This window comes from Aulonocara sp. 'chitande type north' Nkhata Bay, linkage group LG12, assembly GCF_057382095.1.
Source record: "Aulonocara sp. 'chitande type north' Nkhata Bay isolate Kocher_YH1m ecotype deep benthic linkage group LG12, A_spYH_male_GT1.1, whole genome shotgun sequence".
NCBI classification, from domain to species: domain Eukaryota; kingdom Metazoa; phylum Chordata; class Actinopteri; order Cichliformes; family Cichlidae; genus Aulonocara; species Aulonocara sp. 'chitande type north' Nkhata Bay.
In genome coordinates this window covers 5,241,739-5,263,221 of record NC_141355.1, presented here as the reverse complement: position 1 = coordinate 5,263,221, position 21,483 = coordinate 5,241,739, and the positions used below count along the sequence as shown (strand labels likewise).

General features: G+C 43.4%; 1 protein-coding gene and 2 pseudogenes across 2 annotated transcripts; 2 read left to right on the top strand and 1 right to left on the bottom strand.

Moving 5' to 3' along the window:
• Positions 1-2,159: 2,159 nt before the first annotated feature.
• LOC147316754 (uncharacterized) lies at positions 2,160-3,902 on the top strand (annotated as a pseudogene).
• A 6,324-nt stretch (positions 3,903-10,226) lies between these two features.
• On the top strand, positions 10,227-12,954 carry LOC147316753 (uncharacterized). Its single transcript, XM_086313051.1, has 8 exons — positions 10,227-10,313; positions 10,481-10,714; positions 11,523-11,626; positions 11,742-11,789; positions 12,025-12,236; positions 12,341-12,538; positions 12,626-12,712; positions 12,875-12,954. The coding sequence occupies exons 1-8, from the start codon at positions 10,227-10,229 to the stop codon at positions 12,952-12,954; spliced, it is 1,050 nt and encodes a 349-aa protein (XP_086169177.1).
• An 867-nt stretch (positions 12,955-13,821) lies between these two features.
• Positions 13,822-16,540, bottom strand: LOC147316752 (uncharacterized; annotated as a pseudogene). Its single transcript, XR_015131696.1, has 6 exons — positions 16,399-16,540; positions 15,954-16,096; positions 15,441-15,584; positions 15,218-15,316; positions 14,765-15,029; positions 13,822-14,394 (listed from the first exon to the last, which is right to left on the bottom strand). The product of XR_015131696.1 is annotated as an uncharacterized LOC147316752 (transcript).
• Positions 16,541-21,483: the final 4,943 nt, after the last annotated feature.

Below are 21,483 nucleotides of genomic sequence, written 5' to 3'. Positions count from 1 at the left end.
AGACCTCGTGTAACCACACCAGCCCAGGACCTCCACATCCAGCAGGTTCACCTCCAAGATCGTCTGAGACCAGCCACCCAGACAGCTGCTGGAACAATTGGTTTGCACAACCAAACAATTTCTGCACAAACTGTCAGAAACCGTCTCAGAGACGCTCAACTGCATGCCCGTCGTCCTCATCGGGGTCTTGACCTGACTCCAGCTCGTCGCCGTAACAGACTTGTGTGGGCAAATGCTCACATTCGATGGCGTCTGGCACGTTGGAGAGGTGTGCGCTTCACGGATGAATCATGGTTCACATTGTTCAGGGCAGATGGCAGCTGAGAATGACCCAGTTCTTGCATGGCCAGCATACTCACCGGACATGTCACCCATTGAGCATGTTCGGGATGTGCTTGATGTGCTTGGAAATATGCACATTATCTTTTCCTTTCTATTGGTAGGTGGCACAGTGCACTTGTGGCAAGTAAGCAAGCTAGAAGACTGGCAAAGTTATGGAAGCAACACATTAACAAGAGAATTCTGAGTAAAACCAAAGTTACTTTCCCTAGTAACTAGTTACTTTGAAAGTAACGAGTAACTTGAAGTAACTGAGTTACTTTTGAGAGAAGTAACTAGTAATGTAACTAAGTTACTATTTTAAAGTAACTTACCCAACACTGGTTACTAGTTACTAGGGATGGGTATTGTTTCGGTTTTATCCAATACCGGTGCCAAACCGGTACTTTTGAAACTGTGCTGCTTAAACGGTGCTCGAACCGGTGCTTAAAGAATGGAGAAAACAAACTTTGTCCAAAAGCCTCCCATGTTTAGCTGTTTTTTTGTAAAAAGACAACAATGTTAGCCTTTTCTGCAGCTATAGGGCATATATGGTATCACTCTTGGCTGGAAGCAGTGCTTAAACAACGGAAAAAACACAAACTTTGTCCAAAAACCTCTCATGTTTAGCTGGAAACAGGGAGTATCTGCCATCAAACAAGAAGACAGCCGCATGTAACTACAACGGTGTTTGCTAGTTAACCTTACATGCATTAATTTAATAACGTGGTTAGCCTACTCAACGTAAATTACACACGAACAACATTAAACTACTCGCCCAGAGAAGAACTGCCATCATCATCCGTCATAATTTCTGCTACACTGGCAGGGCTAGGGGCCAGGACTCTCCTCTTCGGGTTCTTGGGGGATGTTGCTAACTCTGTCGAATTCCACGGAATACGTCTATCCTAGGTGTTATGCCTGGATTGAGCGAAACATAACTATAAATCTGCTTGTACAACAGTTTGATCACTTTGCAAACTTTGTTTCCAAATCCATAAAGTTCTAAAGATCGAAATAGAAAATTATGGTCTATTGAATCAAATGCTTTAAAAATGTCAATAAATAATATCAAACTTTCTGAATTGATAAAGGATCGGTAGTCAATCATATCTATTAATCTTATGTTATTATGAATCTGCCTTCCTTTAATAAACGCTGATTGACACTCATCAATTAGTTTGGTTAAGACGCTCTTAATCCTATTTGCATATGCTAAGGCTAATAATTTGTAATCATTACATAAAAGTGTTATGGGTCTCCAATTGTCTAGCACTTGTAAATTTTTGTTTGGTTTGGGCAATAAGGTTATTAATCCTGTTTTCATTGTTGGGGATAGTTCTTCATTTATTAAACAATCCAAAAAAGCATTAAATAACAAATCTTTAATGTCTTGCCAAAAAGTTTTATAGAATTCAATCGTTAGGCCGTCAATTCCAGGTGATTTTCCATTTTCCATTTGTTTTAGAGCTGTTTCTAATTCAGATATATTCAAATCTTCTTCTAACCATTGTGGCGGAGGCGTGGCCCCGGGTGCAGCTGCAGGGGAGGAGTGGAGCAGAAGGCTCAACAGGGCGGCGCTGCGAGGCCGGTAAGAACAGCTGATGGTGTTTATGTACTGATGATGGTCTCCCTCCGCTGTGTTTATAGTGAGACGGGGAGGAGCGGCCAGAGAGAGATCAGCTGGACTCGTGAGCTGTCAGGCTGTGCGACCGATTCAGCTGTCAAAACATAAACGTCAATAAATGTGGAAATTGGCAGTACATACCTGCGTGTGCGTGTGTTTGTGCCTGGTGTATTCCACAAGTGGTGCCGAAACCCAGGAAAGTGCCGGTGGGGGAATGTCCGACCCACAGGCCGCGCCACCCGCCCAGCCTCTGCAATTCTTGGCGCAGATGCTGGCGGAGATGGCGACGATGAGCCGGGATCAGGCGGCCGACCAGCGTGCCCACCTGGCCGCGCTGCGGGAGCAGACGGACCGACAGACGCAAGTTCTGGAGCGGCTGGTCGGGGCCGCTGCCACGCCGAAGCCCTCGCCACTGTCGGTGGCGGTGCCCTGGATGGGGGACGGGGACGACCCACAGGTTTTTTTGGAGACCTTCCGTGCCACGGCGGAGGCTTGCCAATGGCTGCAGGAGGAGTGGGCTCCGCGGCTGCTCCCCCTGCTGTCTGGGGAGGCACAAACAGCGGCCCTGAGTCTGCCTCCGGCGTCGAGGAGCAGCTTCCCGGATGTGAGCCGGGCGGTGGTGGACAGGCTGGGGCTCACCGCCGAAGACCATCGCCGGCGGTTCCGGGCCTGTCGGCTGGCTACAACGGACCGACCATTCGCCTGGGCCCGGCAGCTGCGCGACGCGGCGGTGCGCTGGCTGCAGCCGGGAGCATCGGAGGGCGAGACGAAGCTGGTGGACAAGGTGGTGCTGGAGCAGTTCACGGAGGGATTGCCAGCGGAGACGGCGAGATGGGTCCGGTGCCACCGGCCCGCAAGCTTGGAGGTAGCGGTGACGCTGGCGGAGGACCACCTTGCCGCTGGAGCAGGGGAGCCCGGGGACGCCGGACGGAGGCCGAACAAACAGGCCCCAGTGCCGGCCCCGAGGCGCCGTGTGCCGGCACCAGGGCAGGCAGAGCGGCTGCCGGCGCTGAGCCCCACTAACCCTTTCGCGGCGTTGGTGCCGTCCAGGGGAGCCGAGCCGAGTGGAGCCGCCCCCGAGCCACGGAGGGCAGCACAGACGCCGGGGCCGGAGTGTTGGAAGTGCGGGCAGCCGGGACACCTGAGGAGGGATTGTCCGCTTATGGAAGTGGGGCAGGTGTCTCGCGTTGCTGGCGCCCCAGCACCCTCCCCCGGTCCAGGAGGGACATACAGTATTTCGGTAAGGACTCGAGGGGGTATACGCCAGGCGTTGGTGGACACGGGCTGCACACAGACCCTCGTGCACCAAGGCTTGGTTCGCCCCGGGGCATTATTGGAGGCAGAATGGGTGGAGGTGAGGTGTGTTCATGGTGATGTGCACCGGTACCCCATAGTGCCGCTGCTGTTAAAATACAAGGGCCATACACATAGGGTAACGGCGGCGGTTAGCCCGCGCCTGTCGCACCCCCTGATTCTGGGTACCAATTGGCCAGGGTTTCATCAGCTACTGGGGCAGTACGCGGGGGTGCGATCACGACCGGAAGCGGGGTGTAGCGTGTGCGCGGCTTTCAGCGGTGACGCGGGGTCGTCCGACACCGACTCCGGGGGGGAGGAGCCGGCGGGTCCCTCACGGGACGTCCCGCCAGCCCCGGAAGTGTCCCCCATGGGTGATTTCCCACTGGAGCAGTCTCGTGACGGCACCCTACGCTCAGCCTTTGACCAAGTGATGGCTATTGATGGTCACGTGGTGCGCCCTGAGGCCGCGCAGACCTACCCGCGTTTCGTCTTATTAAATGACCGATTATATCGAGTGAGTCGTGACACTCAGACAGAGGAAACACACACCCAGTTGTTGGTGCCGCAGGGCCGCCGGGAAACACTTTTCCAGGCGGCCCACTCTAACCCCATGGCAGGGCATATGGGCTACGAGAAAACTCTGGAGCGAATAACGGCCTGATTTTATTGGCCGGGCATCCGAGCGGATGTGCGCCGCTGGTGCGCGTCCTGCCCGGACTGCCAACTTGTTAACCAGCCGGCCATACCGAAGGCGCCGCTGCGCCCTCTCCCCCTCATTGAGGTCCCGTTTGAGCGCATCGGCATGGACCTCATCGGGCCGTTTCACCGGAGTGCACGCGGTTACCGCTTTGTGTTAGTCCTGGTGGATTACGCAACGCGGTACCCGGAAGCAGTTCCGCTGCGCACCATCTCTGCAAAGAGTGTGGCGCAGGCACTGTTTCAGGTCATCTCCCGAGTCGGAATCCCGAAAGAGATACTGACTGACCAGGGCACGTCGTTTATGTCTCGTACACTGCGGGAACTGTACGAATTACTGGGCGTTAAATCTATTCGGACCAGCGTCTACCACCCTCAGACTGACGGGCTGGTGGAGCGGCTGAATAAGACCTTAAAGTCCATGATTCGGAAGTTCATTAACGAGGATGAACGCAATTGGGATCACTGGCTAGACCCTCTGTTATTCGCAGTGCGGGAGGTGCCCCAGGCCTCCACGGGATTTTCTCCCTTTGAACTGCTGTTCGGCAGGAGGCCACGTGGGGTGCTTGACCTGATTAAAGAAAGCTGGGAGGACGGTCCGAACCCCGCCAAAAATGAGATTCAGTACGTGTTGGACCTGAGAGCAAAACTCCACACTTTGGGGAGGTTGCTCGCCAAGTGGCAAGGACCCTTTGTGGTCACACGGCGAGTCGGGGACGTGGACTATGAGGTCGCTCGGTCGGACAGGGGAGGAGCCACGCAGATTTATCACCTCAATCTCCTCAAACAGTGGCGAGAGGTCGAAACCGCTTCTCTGGTGAGCTTGGTGAAGGAGAGAGATGAGTTGGGGCCTGAGGTGCCAAATTCTATCATTCCCACCTCCCTCCCTTGTGATGACCATCTCACACAGGCCCAGAGAGCGGATGTTGTCGCGTTGCAACAGCGTTTTGCGGACGTGTTCTCCCCCCTGCCCGGCCGGACGTCCCTCATCGAGCACCATTTCGTGACGCAGCCCGGCGTGACGGTGCGTTCACGGCCCTATAGGCTCCCGGAGCATAAGCGAAAAATCGTGCAGAGGGAATTGGCGGAAATGCTGAGGATGGGAGTAATAGAAGAGTCGCACAGCGCCTGGTGTAGCCCCATCGTTCTGGTGGTGAAGAAGGATGGGTCTATACGGTTCTGTGTCGACTATCGCAGGGTGAACGAAGTGTCACGCTTTGATGCCTACCCCATGCCTCGGGTCGACGAGCTCCTGGACCGGTTAGGCACGGCCCGCTTTTTCACGACACTGGACTTAACCAAGGGCTATTGGCAGATTCCCTTGTCTGCCGAGGCCAGGGAGAAAACGGCCTTCTCCACTCCGTACGGTTTGTACCAGTTCGTGACACTCCCGTTCGGCCTGTTCGGGGCCCCGGCCACTTTCCAGCGTCTCATGGACCGGGTACTGCGTCCGCACGCAGCGTATGCTGCCGCCTACCTGGATGACGTGATCATCCACAGCGACACCTGGGCGGAGCATGTGCTGCGGGTGGCCGCGGTCCTGGAGTCCCTGAGGGGGGCGGGGCTCACGGCCAATCCGAAGAAGTGCGCGGTTGGATGGAGGGAGGTGCAGTATCTGGGGTACCACCTGGGGGGCAGGCAGGTGCGTCCACAGGTGGAGAAGACGGCGGCTGTCGCATCCTGCCCGCGCCCCAGGACGAAAAAGGAGGTGAGACGGTTCTTGGGGTTGGCGGGTTACTATCATCGCTTTGTGCCGGGGTTTGCGCAGCTAACCAGCCCCCTGACCGATCTCACTCGAAAGGGTGCCCCGGATCTGGTCCAGTGGACGGGGCCGTGCCAGGCGGCGTTTGTGCGAGTGAAAAACGCTCTCTGTGGGGAGCCGCTGCTTCACACTCCTAACTTTTCCCTCCCTTTTGTTCTGCAGACTGACGCCTCGGACAGAGGGCTGGGAGCCGTTTTGTCCCAGCAGGTGAGGGGGGCTGACCGCCCCGTCCTATACATCAGCCGGAAGCTAGCGGAGCGCGAGCGCCGGTACAGCACCGTGGAGAAGGAGTGCCTGGCCATCCGGTGGGCGGTCGGCTCCCTGCGCTATTACCTCCTGGGACGCTCATTCACCCTCTGTTCGGACCACGCCCCGCTGCAGTGGCTCCACCGCATGAAGGATGCCAACGCCCGGATCAACCGGTGGTATCTGGCGTTGCAGCCCTTTAAGTTCAAGGTGATCCATAGGCCGGGGGCGCAGATGGCAGTGGCCGATTTCCTCTCTCGCTCGCGGGGGGGGGAGTTGGCTCGGCCGGACGGCTCCCCGGCCTCGAACGGGCGGTGGGGGTGTGTGGCGGAGGCGTGGCCCCGAGCGCAGCTGCAGGGGAGGAGTGGAGCAGAAGGCTCAACAGGGCGGCGCTGCGAGGCCGGTAAGAACAGCTGATGGTGTTTATGTACTGATGATGGTCTCCCTCCGCTGTGTTTATAGTGAGACGGGGAGGAGCGGCCAGAGAGAGATCAGCTGGACTCGTGAGCTGTCAGGCTGTGCGACCGATTCAGCTGTCAAAACATAAACGTCAATAAATGTGGAAATTGGCAGTACATACCTGCGTGTGCGTGTGTTTGTGCCTGGTGTATTCCACAACCATATTTTATCTTACTCTTCCAATTTTTTTACCTGGTCTTTAATCATATCAAAAAAGATGTCCGCATTCTCTTTTTCGGTTCTTGGTTTATACAGACTACGATAGAATATGTTAATTTCCTAATGGTAATGGTTCCTCTATCATAATGCCATCCTTACTCAATTTAGTTATTTTTTTTTCTTTGTTTGTCTACGCTTCTCAAGACTATAGAAATAAGATGAATTTTTTTCCCCATGTTCAATCCACTTGGCTTTGGACCTTACATATGCTCCTTTAGCCTTAATCAAGTACACCTCATCTACAGGGAGTGCAGAATTATTAGGCAAATGAGTATTTTGTCCACATCATCCTCTTCATGCATCTTGTCTTACTCCAAGCTGTATAGGCTCGAAAGCCTACTACCAAGTAAGCATATTAGGTGATGTGCATCTCTGTAATGAGAAGGGGTGTGGTCTAATGACATCAACACCCTATATCAGGTGTGCATAATTATTAGGCAACTTCCTTTCCTTTGGCAAAATGGGTCAAAAGAAGGACTTGACAGGCCCAGAAAAGTCAAAAATAGTGAGATATCTTGCAGAGGGATGCAGCAGTCTCAAAATTGCAAATCTTCTGAAGCGTGATCATCGAACAATCAAGCGTTTCATTCAAAATAGTCAACAGGGTCGCAAGAAGCGTGTGGAAAAACCAAGGCGCAAAATAACTGCCCATGAACTGAGAGAAGTCAAGCGTGCAGCTGCCAAGATGCCACTTGCCACCAGTTTGGCCATATTTCAGAGCTGCAACATCACTGGAGTGCCCAAAAGCACAAGGTGTGCAATACTCAGAGACATGGCCAAGGTAAGAAAGGCTGAAAGACGACCACCACTGAACAAGACACACAAGCTGAAACATCAAGACTGGGCCAAGAAATATCTCAAGACTGGTTTTTCTAAGGTTTTATGGACTGATGAAATGAGAGTGAGTCTTGATGGGCCAGATGGATGGGCCCGTGGCTGGATTGGTAAAGGGCAGAGAGCTCCAGTCCGACTCAGATGCCAGCAAGGTGGAGGTGGAGTACTGGTTTGGGCTGGTATCATCAAAGATGAGCTTGTGGGGCCTTTTCGGGTTGAGGATGGAGTCAAGCTCAACTCCCAGTCCTACTGCCAGTTTCTGGAAGACACCTTCTTCAAGCAGTGGTACAGGAAGAAGTCTGCATCCTTCAAGAAAAACATGATTTTCATGCAGGACAATGCTCCATCACACTCGTCCAAGTACTCCACAGCGTGGCTGGCAAGAAAGGGTATAAAAGAAGAAAAACTAATGACATGGCCTCCTTGTTCACCTGATCTGAACCCCATTGAGAACCTGTGGTCCATCATCAAATGTGAGATTTACAAGGAGGGAAAACAGTACACCTCTCTGAACAGTGTCTGGGAGGCTGTGGTTGCTGCTGCACGCAATGTTGATGGTGAACAGATCAAAACACTGACAGAATCCATGGATGGCAGGCTTTTGAGTGTCCTTGCAAAGAAAGGTGGCTATATTGGTCGCTGATTTGTTTTTGTTTTGTTTTTGAATGTCAGAAATGTATATTTGTGAATGTGGAGATGTTATATTGGTTTCACTGGTAAAAATGAATAATTGAAATGGGTATATATTTGTTTTTTGCTAAGTTGCCTAATAATTATGCACAGTAATAGCAACCTGCACACACAGATATCCCCCTAAAATAGCTAAAACTAAAAACAAACTAAAAACTACTTCCAAAAACATTCAGCTTTGATATTAATGAGTTTTTTGGGTTCATTGAGAACATGGTTGTTGTTCAATAATAAAATTATTCCTCAAAAATACAACTTGCCTAATAATTCTGCACTCCCTGTAGTTGATTTTGTAAAGATTGTAAGCATTCTGACTATTCTGCAGTCATACAAGGCTTACCACATAATAAATGTATTTGTTCGATTAGATTTTTCTGTTCACATATGCGTAGGGCAGACACTTTCTTTCCCGTTTCTATAGCTAGTTGTTTGACACTATATTTAAACCATTCCCATTTACTGACATTAGTCATCATCATATTGTTAATTTCTAATTGAATTTTTTTAACTTGTGTACAGAAATCTTTGTTTTGTAATAAACTATTGTTAAATTTCCATAAGTTCTCAGATCTTTGTTGTTTACGTAGAGATAATGAGAGACTTATGAGACAATGATCAGTAAGTGGGGTTGATTGGGTTTCACATTTAGTAACATATGATGATACTGTTTGGGAGACAAGCCAATAACATACGTTCTTATTTGTTGGACTAAACCAAGTGTATTTCTTCGTATTTGGGTTTGTCATCCTCCAATAATCCATCATATTAGTTCTTGTACAAAAGAGTCACAAATAATGCAATCGTGTTCTGGTTGCCTGTCAAGCCATGAGTTAGGTGCCAGGTTAAAATTGCCTCCAGTTATTACCTGGGTAGAACCTTATGTATTACTCCAATTTGCAATTAATTTACTTAAGTTTAACCTCATGTTTCTATTTAGAGACCTGTTATTGTATCCATACACGTTTATAAGAATAATTTTCTGTTCACAGACTTCTACCAACACCATGATCCAATGTCCCATTCCATCGCTTTTATGATCAATAACCTTCCCTGCAAATTTGTTAAATAAAATCATCACTCCTGCTGAGTGAGTAGTACCATGTGAATAAAGAATACTTTCTCCCCATTGATGCTTCCTTACTAGAATGTGTTTCTTGTAAAAACAGAATGTTTGCCTTAATTTCTTTGCAGAATAGAAACATGGCTTTACATTTGACATTGTTTTTTAAGCCTCGAACATTTACAGAACTTAATAGAACAGCCATATATAAGATGAAGAAAAAACAAAACAAAAACAAAATACAAAACAAGAACAGTATCGGCTAGGCACCGACAAATGTAAAACACTGGGCGCGAATAACGTTACAGGTGCTTGTGAAGGGCATGGCTGCAGGAGACAAGTCCGTTTCTGAGTTACTCAGAGAAGTTGCTAACTGCTTAGATTGTACGTCTTCACCTCAGTCTGAGAGAGTATTGCAGCAGCGTACTGGAGATGAAGTGGTCCCTGGTCCAAGTTGTCATCAAAACAGCACAGTGTTAACATTAGCAAAACGCTGTTCAGGGTAAGTAACGATATGTCATTACTGCTCAGTTAGTCTGTCTGTCTGCCAAAAATGAGCTTTTGAATAAGTTCAGTCACGGATTTTTTTTATACTTTTTTTTAATCATAGCAAAGAACTCAAATTAGGTAAGAGAAGATAATCGTCTTGTGAGTTAATGTCTGTATCACTATTTACATTGTTGTAGGTAATAGTTAATCATGACTGTTTTAAAGTGTCTTATCTTCTCTGCTAATATGGAAGTCAAGTAATCTATGTGAACGAAAAGAAAGCAATTTTAGTTCAATGTAGTGATTTTGTAAGTGGGTATAATGCTTGAAAATTAAGTAGCAATTAATCTAAGCTTTTAGAATGTTTTCTTTAATATTGTTTTTCCCTTTTTAAAGCTGAAGTCGCAAGACTGTTTGCCCCTTACAGAGCGAGGCCTTCCTCAGCGCCACTTTCATCTCTGACCCCGCAATCTTCCAAGAAAGCATGCCGCTCCATTTACATACACACCTTCTTCTGTTTACATGATCATATGTCAGACACAGTGCCAGCTAAAGCAGTCAAATTTGACCTAGCAGCAGCTGGACTTGGAGAGAACCGGATTTCATTCCAAGGGGATGCTACATGTCATTTGTTAATATTTCAAGATTTAGTTAAACTATTTTTTTTATTCTTATATGTACCGTTTTTGTAGTAATACATTACTACAAAAACGGTACATATAACGGTACATATAACGGTACATATAACGGTACATATCAGTAAGTAATGTGTTTTACAGGAAAGGATGATGACCCAGAAGTGGTCAAGGCAAAGATTGAGGATACCTTCCCTCAGCTAAAAGACACAGGAGGGTTTGAACTGCTGAGAATCTCGGGTACAACACGAAGCCGTAACCTGTGCACAATCCCAAGCCCAGACACTGGATATACAGTGCGATATCTCCGCAGCCTATTGAGTGGAATTGGACAAGCTTTGATCTATATAAGGCCACTGCAGAAAAGTATTGATTTGGAAGACGTGAGTAATGACTAGGGTCAGAATATGTTATTTGCATGTATTAATAAACTAGTTCAAATGGCTAAGCTCAACTATTTGTCAAATCACTTTAGCTGTCAGCTGGTTAGAAACATGACTGCATATGAGTAATAATGGTTCTGAATGTGTATGTAAGCAATTGCTAGAAAAAGTTTAGAAGGAGATGTCATTTTGTGTTTACAATTTGTTTCTGCTTCTCACGTTGGCAAATGCGATTGCAGAACTGTCAAAATATTTTCTCATCACGCATGCACCAAGTGTGTGTGTGTGTATATGTATATATATATATATATATATATATATATATATATATATATATATATATTGTCAAGAGATTTTTGTTTTTATATAATTTGATCAGCTTCATGAAATGTGCTAAGCGATCTAAATGTCTATGTGACTTTTCACTTAATAACTTTTGTGCCAGCTACTGAACCACTTCCTCTTTTTCAGAGAACAGATGTAGACAGGAAACTGCAGGTTTGCAGAGCGTGCTTTTATTATGTGCTGATTCTGTTTTTTCTGAGTGACGTTGTTATTTTTACACACACACACACACACACACAAACACACAACATGTGCTGTATAAAATAAAAGTACGCAGGCAGCAGCAGCGCAGTTCGCAAGGTGCGTTCATTGCTGCCCACGCGTGTAAAAACGACTGCAGTCTCTATGTTTTCTAACTCAGGTGTCTTAGCTGAAGAATTACAGGGTGATTTTTAGAAATCCCCTGTCATGTATATATATATATATATATATATATATATATATATATCCATATTGTCTGTAGAGCCTGAAAACGCTCCAGCAACAAGGACCCCCCACAAAATGCCTGAATTGTGACATTAACATTCCTTTAAATAAAATGAAAAACCACATCACTAAATGCACAAGGTAAGGAACATCTTTGATTTTTTTATATATTTTAGTATACAGTGTGGAAACTAAGTAAATCCACTTTATATATATTGGTGATGGATGCTGAAATCTCTGCCAATCCCTCTCACAGTTCATTGAGTGGTGCTGAACCTCAGTCTGTTACTGAAAGTCAGGCTAGGCCAGGGGTGGGCAACTCCAGGCCTTGAGGGCCGGTGTCCCTGCAGGTTTTAGATGTGTCCTTGAACCAACACAGCTGATTTAAATGACTAAATTAGCTCCTCAACATGTCCTGCAGTTCTCCAGAGGCCTGGTAACGAACTAATCATGTGATTCAGGTGTGTTGACCCAAGGTGAGATCTAAAACCTGCAGGACACCGGCCCTCGAGGCCTGGAATTTCCCACCCCTGGGCTAGGCAGATTTGTAGTACAACAGCAAGGTCAGAGGTCCCATCCTGTAGCAACAGTGATGCCTGGAATCTGTCCTGCGGAGTAAAGGAACCAGATGGTATCATCTTCGAATCCACCTTAACCTCAGCAAGAGCAGAGCAATCGTCAGGTGATATGGTAGTGCAGGAAGATGCATCTCATCAAGATGAGGAAAAGTCACTTCTAGGGGAAAAACCAGGTAGTGACAGGAATTAAGTTAGGAACATACCAGACAAATGGCAAAAATTACATATATTGTATTTCTTTTGATTTATGTGATCCATACAAATGTGTACCTTTCAGAGTGGAAATGTGAACAAGATGCAACCAGAGCAGCCTGGCTCTACAAGTCCGAGTTACTTTCAAAGTATAAGACCAGAAAGGCAGTAGTCCTGCAAATGGACTTGCGGGAACGTATTGTGGATCAACAGAGATCACTTATCTCCCTCTACAAAGCCCCAACGGTAGAGTGGGCGGGCCCTGTCAGATGCAAACTGGAAGGTATTGATTCTGTATTGGGAAAACATTAGAAATCCAGTGACTGACTAATTCGAAACTTCACAAGTTTTTTTTTCTTCTTTCTTTTAGGGGATGTTGCTGTTGGAGAAGGGGTGAAGAGATTCTTCTTCTCAAAGGCAGTTTCTCTAGTACAGTCTGGCTTGCATTTGAATTTTGGTATGTATGTATGTATGAAACTAGACTGGGCACATGTATAGTGGATTAAATAAGAGAATATTTCATCATGTAAAGAAAATGTGTTATGTAAATGAGTTAATTGTGTTAAAATTACTGCCTGGATTTCTCATACGCAACATAACCTAGTTGTACTCTTTTTAGGGAACACAGATCTTACAAGACTGTTTGACGGTGAGCCAGAACACCGCTTGTTTATGTTCCACATAAACCTTTCACAATAAAGCTCAAGATCCTGTTGAGACTTTTCAAAATAAACGGAATCACGTGAAAGAGCAGATTATTTACGGATGAGAATTAAAAAAGAGCCGCCAGGTGCTAAAAAATAAACCTTAGACTCAAACGTTAGAACAGGCTTTTCCCCGCAGCGCGCCGTGTAATAAATACTCACAAAGAAAACTGCGGCCTTTACAACTTATGTCTAAAAATGTATAGTTTCATGCATCGGTTAAAACACTCGACTCCAGCTACATGACGCGCAGCTGGAAACACTTCCCGCAAGTCGAGATTCACAGAATTTACAGAAAATGTTACATTTTTTTTGTGATTTATATCGTTATCGGGACGATAGAATTCTTATATCGGGATATGAGATTTTGGTGATATCGCACAGCCCTATGCCCTATATGTAAGTGGTCATCTTTTATGGTATTTCTCCATAAAAGATTCAAAATAATGTATATAGGATGTCATCATAGTTTAAAACAATCTTCTGTTGCAGCATCTTGTGCACAACAAAAAGCCCTCATCAAGTTTTGGACAGGATGGGAAGTCTTGCCGAGAGAAATGACTGTGGAAGTGGTCAACAGCAGTCTTCCATCCGTTTTGAAGTACTAGGTCTTCCTGCACACTACTGTACCTATGAGTCATTTCTGATGGAAATTGAGGTGTGTCTCAAATCTACTGACTCAGGTTTTGGTCTGGTTTAGGATTGAATCCATAACCACTTGGTAAGATTAGACCATTTTTTTCTTTCTTGCATCACATTACTGTACTCAGTGTTCAAAGAAACTGACAATCTAGTGAGTTCTAGTTCCTTTAATACACTTGACAGTGAAAAATACACAGTACAGGTGAGCATTTATGGCTTTTCTTTTAATATAAACTGACAGAGTTCACTAAACAAAATCAGTTGTTTACTGTACATTATAAATTACACAGTATGTTTAGTTTATTCTCGCTACTGGAAAAATTATTTGCATTAAGGTGTTATACTACTGTACTGTGTGCATTGTATTAAATCTGCTCAGAGTTGACATGTACTGTACATCCAAGAAATGAATATCATTAAAGTGACAGCTGTGTAAAACAAATCCTGTTTTATAGCCACTCACTGTTTTGTTTTGTTGAAAATGAAATTGGTTATGCTGTTTTGAGTCAGTATTAGCTACAAAGCCATAGATGTAGAAACCTAAAAGGGGTGTAAACATATTGCACCTGCTTACTTTGAAGAGTTAAGGTGTGGTATCAAACATAACTTTGAGTGACTGAACAGTTTCACAGTAGGCATCCAAAGCTTGACTGAGTGAAATGTTGTTGTTTGGTAGCACAGCAAGCCCTCGTTCATTCAGTGCACGTGGGAGCTGAATTTCAGGAATGGTGATCTCATTTGATGGGCGATGATTATGTGGTCCTGTCCAGTCCACACCATAATCCTCATCAACCTGAAAGAGCATGCACATGTTTTAAATCTAAACTGAAGAGGTGTTTCCTGCAGCTGTTCCTAGATGGACTTATTGAGTCTGTCAGGGCCTATGTGAGTTTCTTAGGCATTGGCTACCAACTAATTATTCATTCACCCATTCTAGGTCAGGATTGGTTCTCTTCAGGTATAACAAATTTAACGTTGTTTAAAGTATTGCCATCTATACCTGACAGATGAGATAAAAGGAGAGAATGGCTTGACACAATGACATTTCCACTTACAGGAGAAATATTTGGTACACCAACTTTCACAGTAGAAATAAACTCATCTCCACTACAGATAGCAGAGTTTTACATACAAGAACAAATACGGATCAAATAGTCATGTACCTGTGACAAATCTTGTCCCTCCTTTCGGTGGAGCAACCAGACGTGCAGAGGTGAATGGTTGTTTGCTGTTCTGAGTCCGTGCTGATTCCATGCTTCCTGGAATGACTGAAGATGATGTTGAATGTGATGCAAAAAGCATCTGTGCAGTGCAAACAAATCAATTTCTTCACCAGGGTTGAGCAGTCCTTGGATCTCCAGCTGGGTGAAGATTGTGTAGAAAAGGTCAAGGACGTTTTCATATACATCCCTCCACAGGCGCTCAATGCTGTAAGACACAGTGAGGGAAATTGTTCATTTAGGGTTTTTCAGGTATTCCTATGTCAACAGCCTTCTAAGTCAATTATTAGTGTAGTGTTAATGTGCTGTGAAACCAGTCAATTATGCTCAGAAACCATTTGTTTTATTACAATTGCATGTGTGCCAAAAAATGTAAGACAATTTACTTGTCCTTACCGCTGGTTGTGAACACTTCTGCCTGTAATGTGAGAGTTCCTGTTCTCCCCCATTGTCTGCACCATGAAATGTGCAACCTCCCCCCCCCCCCCCCCCCCCCTTGTCTGACCTGAAAAAAAGAGTAGAGAAGTTTGATCCGAGTCAGTGAGAGTAACAATCTGAATATAACTACTGTCCAATACAGAGTTTTTTTGGCATACTGTATTTGTTAAACACCTCTTACCGGACTCGTGACGGTATGCCATATTGTCTGATTGCTGATAAGAAACCATCAAAAACTGTTGTAACTTTGTTGTTGGTGGCAGCTTTAAGGTAGACAATTAACCTAGAAAAAACATCTTTCCCACCATGGACAACAAATCTCCATCTGACAAGGCAGAATTTAAAAAAAAAAAAACATTGTCATGTCCCCAGTTACATTTTTACAGAAGAATACTATCTTTAAAGGAAAATGTAAGACCAATATTTCAGTTCCATATAAAGTGACAACATGTTATAACAGGAATGAAAAAGAAATAATAGAAGGGAAACTTAAACACTTTACAGAAAGATCTGTAGTGCAAGGAATCACATGCATAATGTAAAGCCTCAGACATGACTATAGCTCATCCTGTACATTGCCTTATATGACAGTACATTTAAGATGACATTTACAAACTCAAGGCTTCATTTTACAATTTTATACATGCATCCTGTTACTTAAATGGAATAGGGAAAAAGTGATGCAAGTACTGACCGAATTAGTTTATGATTTCCATCGATATGCCAAAGGTGATTTGGTGCTGGTACACTGTACTGACGACGCCTTGCAGTCTGACTAGATAACCGTCGCATCATGACCCCTTCTGGATTGACTCATTGAATCCATCAGTCGAAATCCTGATTAACAAACAGATCATGTCTTAGTACTACCAACTACAAAAAGACTGTATTGTAAACACTGTAATGCTTATGAGACAGATCTTCATTGCTTCAGGTAAGTATCCAGGTGCTGTACAGATTTACTGAGGAGAGAGAATCGTGTACAAACTGGTTCAAACAGGAACATAACTGCATAACAGTGATGAGAACATGCCTAGTCATTTTTGATGGAAACATTAAAATATCACATCATGGCCACACTGACACATGCTTTCTGGGCCAGAAACTGGTGTTTGGATATTCAAACAATATCAGCTTACTTTGAATGTGTATGCCTCTGGATCGTAGATGTCCCATCATCATTCTGCAGCCGGCATTTGGGTGATGACGCTGAATGTCCAGCACTTTTGCATCCAAGTCCTCATCTCCAATAGAAGAATACCTATCAGATTTTCTGCACATACATTTTTTTTTTAGTATAATATCAGCAAATCTCAACAAAAAGTTTTCCTGAAAGAACCAAGGACGTAAATGTACTCTTGTTTTAGCTTTACTGAAGACACCAGAGAAAGTATGATATTTAAAATGCTGTTGTAATAGACAAAACCATTTCAATAAACTCGCTATTTAACATCAACTTTAGTAATCATCCACAACTATTTTCAGTTGCAGATGATAAAGGATTCAGAAAGTTTATTCATGCAGGCCCATATGACAGAGAATATGCATCTTCTTTTTGTTTTCAAATTTTAATTTATATTTAATTGTGTTGTGGTTTGCAGTGTTTTGTGTTGTTTTACTTTAAATTTGTTTAAAAGGAAAAAGCAGAAAATTTAAATAGTTAAAAGTTGAAAAGTGAATAGTTGGTTTTTGTATTATATGATTTATTTATTACATTTTATGTGGAGTGAATAAATAAAAGTATATTTACGTTGGCCCCTAGAGACAAAGCACGTACAAACCCCGAAGCACGTACAAAAGACAACAGAAGTGCTCCAGAATGCTGGGCACAGTGTTGAGCTTTTGTTAACTAGTGGCTACACAAGCCAGGAAGTACCAACGACCGGATTTGGTGTGTGGTAGTAAAAGGTAAATGAACTTTTTTTTTTTTTAATTATTTGAATATATATGAGTGCTTGTGTATAAATACACAAACAATACACATATGATTTCAATTGTGTAATTTACGTGATCTAGGTAGCTCTGTTTTGGAAGTTCAGTTAACGCTAGGAATGTGTTTTGGAGTTTGTATGTGCTTTGTCTCTAGGGGCCACCGTATATATTTATATATAAACATATATAAATAAAACCACTTTTTTTAACATTAGTAATTCCTTTTGTGCATAATTTTATATTGTTGTTAATAATAAATTAATTAAAGCAACAAAACAACCTGAAAAGCCGATTCGGAGCCGAAAGAGCCGGTTCTCTAAAAAGAGCCGGAAATCCCATCACTACCAGGTAGGAATACCAGTGTTTGTTGTGTGAGTTGTGTCAGAGATGCACACAACTCACACCATTCAGTTGCTTAGACGTCCACTGTGACTATGTATTAACCTTCTGGTTATCATAATAAAAGCCCAGTTTAAGTTAAATGTCATTAACTGAAGTAAATGTTAAGAATTTATCCTAATTCCAAGGAATAAATTATATTAGCCAACATGTACACGTGTGGTCTAATATAGTAATAAAGTGTTCATAAGTCATCTACAATAAAAACAGGTATTCTAAATATATATTTCTTAAATAACTATTATTCCATCAATAAATAGTTCAGGTAGAAATGGAATTTAGAAAAAAAAGAAGAATGAATCATAGAAAATCAAAATCAAAAATGATGCAGCAAGCTATTCCATTTACTTTACATGGTGGTGTCAGATAGATCAAAACACAATACCCCAGAGGTGTTCTATTGCATTTAGGTCAGGTGAGTGTGAGAACTACTCAATGGTAGTGGTGCAATGGATCAAAAATCTCACGGTTCGGATCGGATCACGGTTTTAAGTCACGGATCGGATCAATTTTCGGATCAGCAAAAAAAGAAAAAATACAAAAATTTAACATTTACTTATTTACTTATTGAAGTATTTTTTGCCGGTTAAAAGCATTCAACTCAAGACTCATTCCACGCAATTATTAAAAAAAATAAAAATGATACAATATAGGGCAGTACAGTCTTTATATCTGCCACTCAATTCAATTCAATTTTATTTATAAAGCGCCAAATCACAACAACACTCGCCTCAAGGCGCTTTATATTGTAAGGTAGACCCTACAATAATACATACCGCTCATTATATCGCACTCCGCTGTGATATAATGAGCTGTCACAGTCACGTAGCTTTCTGTTGCCCTGGAGGTCCACCCATTTCCTATTCCTCCAGTTCCAGGTTAACACATCCCACGCATTGCTTAAATTTCACTACGGTATAAAATTCAGCCAAAATGTGATTTCAAAAATATGAGGAGCAAACAATGAATGTTTTAACTTTATCTCACTCTGTTTGTCTTTTAGGAAGTTATATCCAGATAAAAATGGTAACCTGCTTAAAACCGGTAATTTTGTGAAATTTGAGAAACTGGCTGACACTTTGAAGATGACTGCAGAGCATGGACCAGATGTGTTTTACAAAATAATTTGCTAGTGATCCCAAACCTTTAACCAGTAGTGTTTACACACACATATATATATATATATATATCGACCCTAATGAAAGGAGAAGTGTTTGACCTATATCTACACTTTAAACTGACGATTGACGATGACTGATGATCAAAGATGATTTTTTGTGATCTACATTTTTGCAAAGAGGCCTCTTGTCTCAACTGTCAGCCATCTGCAGATGGAAACCATTTTTCAATTGTGTTGCTCAACTGAAAACTATTATGCTAATAAGGGCAAAAATGGGAGCATGGCATTCTTTGTTAGTTTAGTATCTGAAGCATCAGTAGTTGTGTGTTTACAATTACCCATCAGTGTAGTGCTGTGCATAGAAAGACTATTCAACCAGAGAAATTGCAAGAATACTTTAAATCTCTTACTGTGCTGTTAACTACGGCCTTCACAGACAAGGACAGAAAAAGGAGTGGGACACCCCGATGCACAACTGTGGAAGAAGACAAATACCTCAGAGTGTGTAGTTACTGACAAAGACAGGCACTCAAATGGTAGCTGCAATAAATAGTAGCTGTCAGAGAGCATTGAGATGGAACACAACTTCAATGCTCAAAGTGCTCTCACCACCAACCTCTCTCCCCAAAGATAAGAACAAAATCACCATTACCTTGGAGTGGGTTAAGCAGCAAAAGGCAAGGAGCCAGGCTCCACTAACTGAGACTAGTTCAACAATCCAGCAAAGACCGAAGGCTAACCACTACCTTAACTAGTCATGGTAATGGTAATCAGGAACAGGTGCACAGATTACTTTGAGGCACATGGAACCAGGGGCGGGGCCCCAGAATGAGTCTTGCAACTGAACACAACCAACATCAAAACTAAACACAAACTGATAGAGGAAAAGAGAGAATGAGGAATAAGGAGAGACAGTGAGAAAACAAAAACAACCAAAACAACAACAAAACCAGTGAGCCTAAAGTGGAGAGAACTGAGGGACCATGACAAGAACACTGCTTAATATCATAAGTTAAATATGATGGATGCATCATAATGGTCTGGAGGTGCTTTGGGGGTGTTAAAATAGCCTATTTGTATGGAATAAAAGGGCAACTTAAGTAAGGACCACCACCATGTGGACAACACTTGATTGGGCCCAATTTCATCCTATAACAGGATGACCTAAAACACACCTCAGCAATATTTAAAAAATAATCAGTCAGCTAGAATCCTGATCGTAATGGAGTGGCCAGCACAGTCTCCGGATCTAAACACTATTGAGCTGTCGGAACAGCTCAAACTGTTTGACAGGGAGGAAGACCCCATCATGCAATCCAACTTGTGATATTTACTCCAGGAAGCATGGGGTGAAGTCTCATCAGATTACCTTGAAAAATTGACATGTGGAATTATCTGCCAGGCCGGAATTGCTGAAAGAGGTGTTTGTTTTGAGGAAGGCAAAGTTGGAAGAATACATTCATGATTTGATTTCCACTGAAATCATTATTTCTAACTCTGACATTGTCAGCATTTCCTGCCCATTTGCTAAATTTCCTATACAGACAAACCAGTACTATCTCTATATCTTTAGATAGAGATAGAGATAGAAACAAGTCCTGATGCATATATGGGAGGGGGGGGGGGGGGGGGGATTGGAATTCAGCAAAGGTAGTTTAGTCTTGTGGTTACAGTTTCATGAACACATATAATACTGGGCACTTACTAAAACTTTCACAATTATGAAGATAATTGCAGTTTTTATGGGGCACCCCGAGGATTTGGTTTGACCTCTCAAAGCATAACTTATTTAACTATGAAGTAAATGTAAACTACAGCATTAGGATTAAATTATGGGGAAATTTCAAACTATGCAGACTTACTGACCTATTTTAGACTTTCATTAAATGTGATATAGAAATACAGATACCCTAATGACCACTACAAATTGTTTTGTACATTTGTTGGATCAACTCCTTATTAAAGAAAAATAAAAAATCAGAAGATATGTGAAAGATATGGATCAAGAAAGACAGGGGGTCTTCCGCTTATCCTTTTTCAGGGTCGCGGGGGGCGCTGGAGCCTATCCCAGCTGTCATAGGGCGAAAGGCAGGGTACACCCTGGACAGGTCGCCAGTCTGTCGCAGGGCCAACACACAGGGACAGACAACCATTCACACTCACATTCATTCGCACATTCACACCTAGTGACAATTTTGGATTATCCAATTAACCTATCCCCACAAGCTGCATGTCTTTAGACGGTGGGAGGAAGCCGGAGTACCCGGAGAGAAACCACGCAAACACGGGGAGAACATGCAAACTCCACACAGAAAGACCCCGCCTGATGTTGGAATTGAACTTCTTGCTGTGCGGCAACAGTGCTAACCACCGTGCCACCATATGGGGCAGCACGGTAATATATATATAATATATATTATATAATTAATATTATATTATTATATTATATAATATTATAATATAATAAGAATAATTATTATTATAATATTGTTACTTATTTGAATTATTTATACAACACATATAGATATAATATGTTCTGAAAGAAAAAGAGAACATTTTAAAATACAAACACTCTGAATACAGTTAACTCAGACATTTCAGTTTCAACAAATGCTTTCACAGGTTGTGTTGACAAATTTGTCCAAATCTGAAGCTAACAAAATACATTTAAGCTAAAGACAGTTCACATATATGGGGCGCCCTATACACATAGGTTTCAATTTAAATACAAAATATTGTTTCAGTTTTTATTTTTCCTTAAGTTTAGTTTTAC

Bases quoted from the DNA above. Each gene is read 5' to 3' on its own strand.
- LOC147316753 (XM_086313051.1), top strand. From the start codon at position 10,227: ATGTCAGACACAGTGCCAGCTAAAGCAGTCAAATTTGACCTAGCAGCA. The intron at 11,790-12,024 runs GCCAGGGGTGGG...CCCCTGGGCTAG, and splicing joins GTTACTGAAAGTCAGGCTAG to GCAGATTTGTAGTACAACAG. The intron at 12,713-12,874 runs GTATGTATGTAT...TACTCTTTTTAG, and splicing joins TGGCTTGCATTTGAATTTTG to GGAACACAGATCTTACAAGA.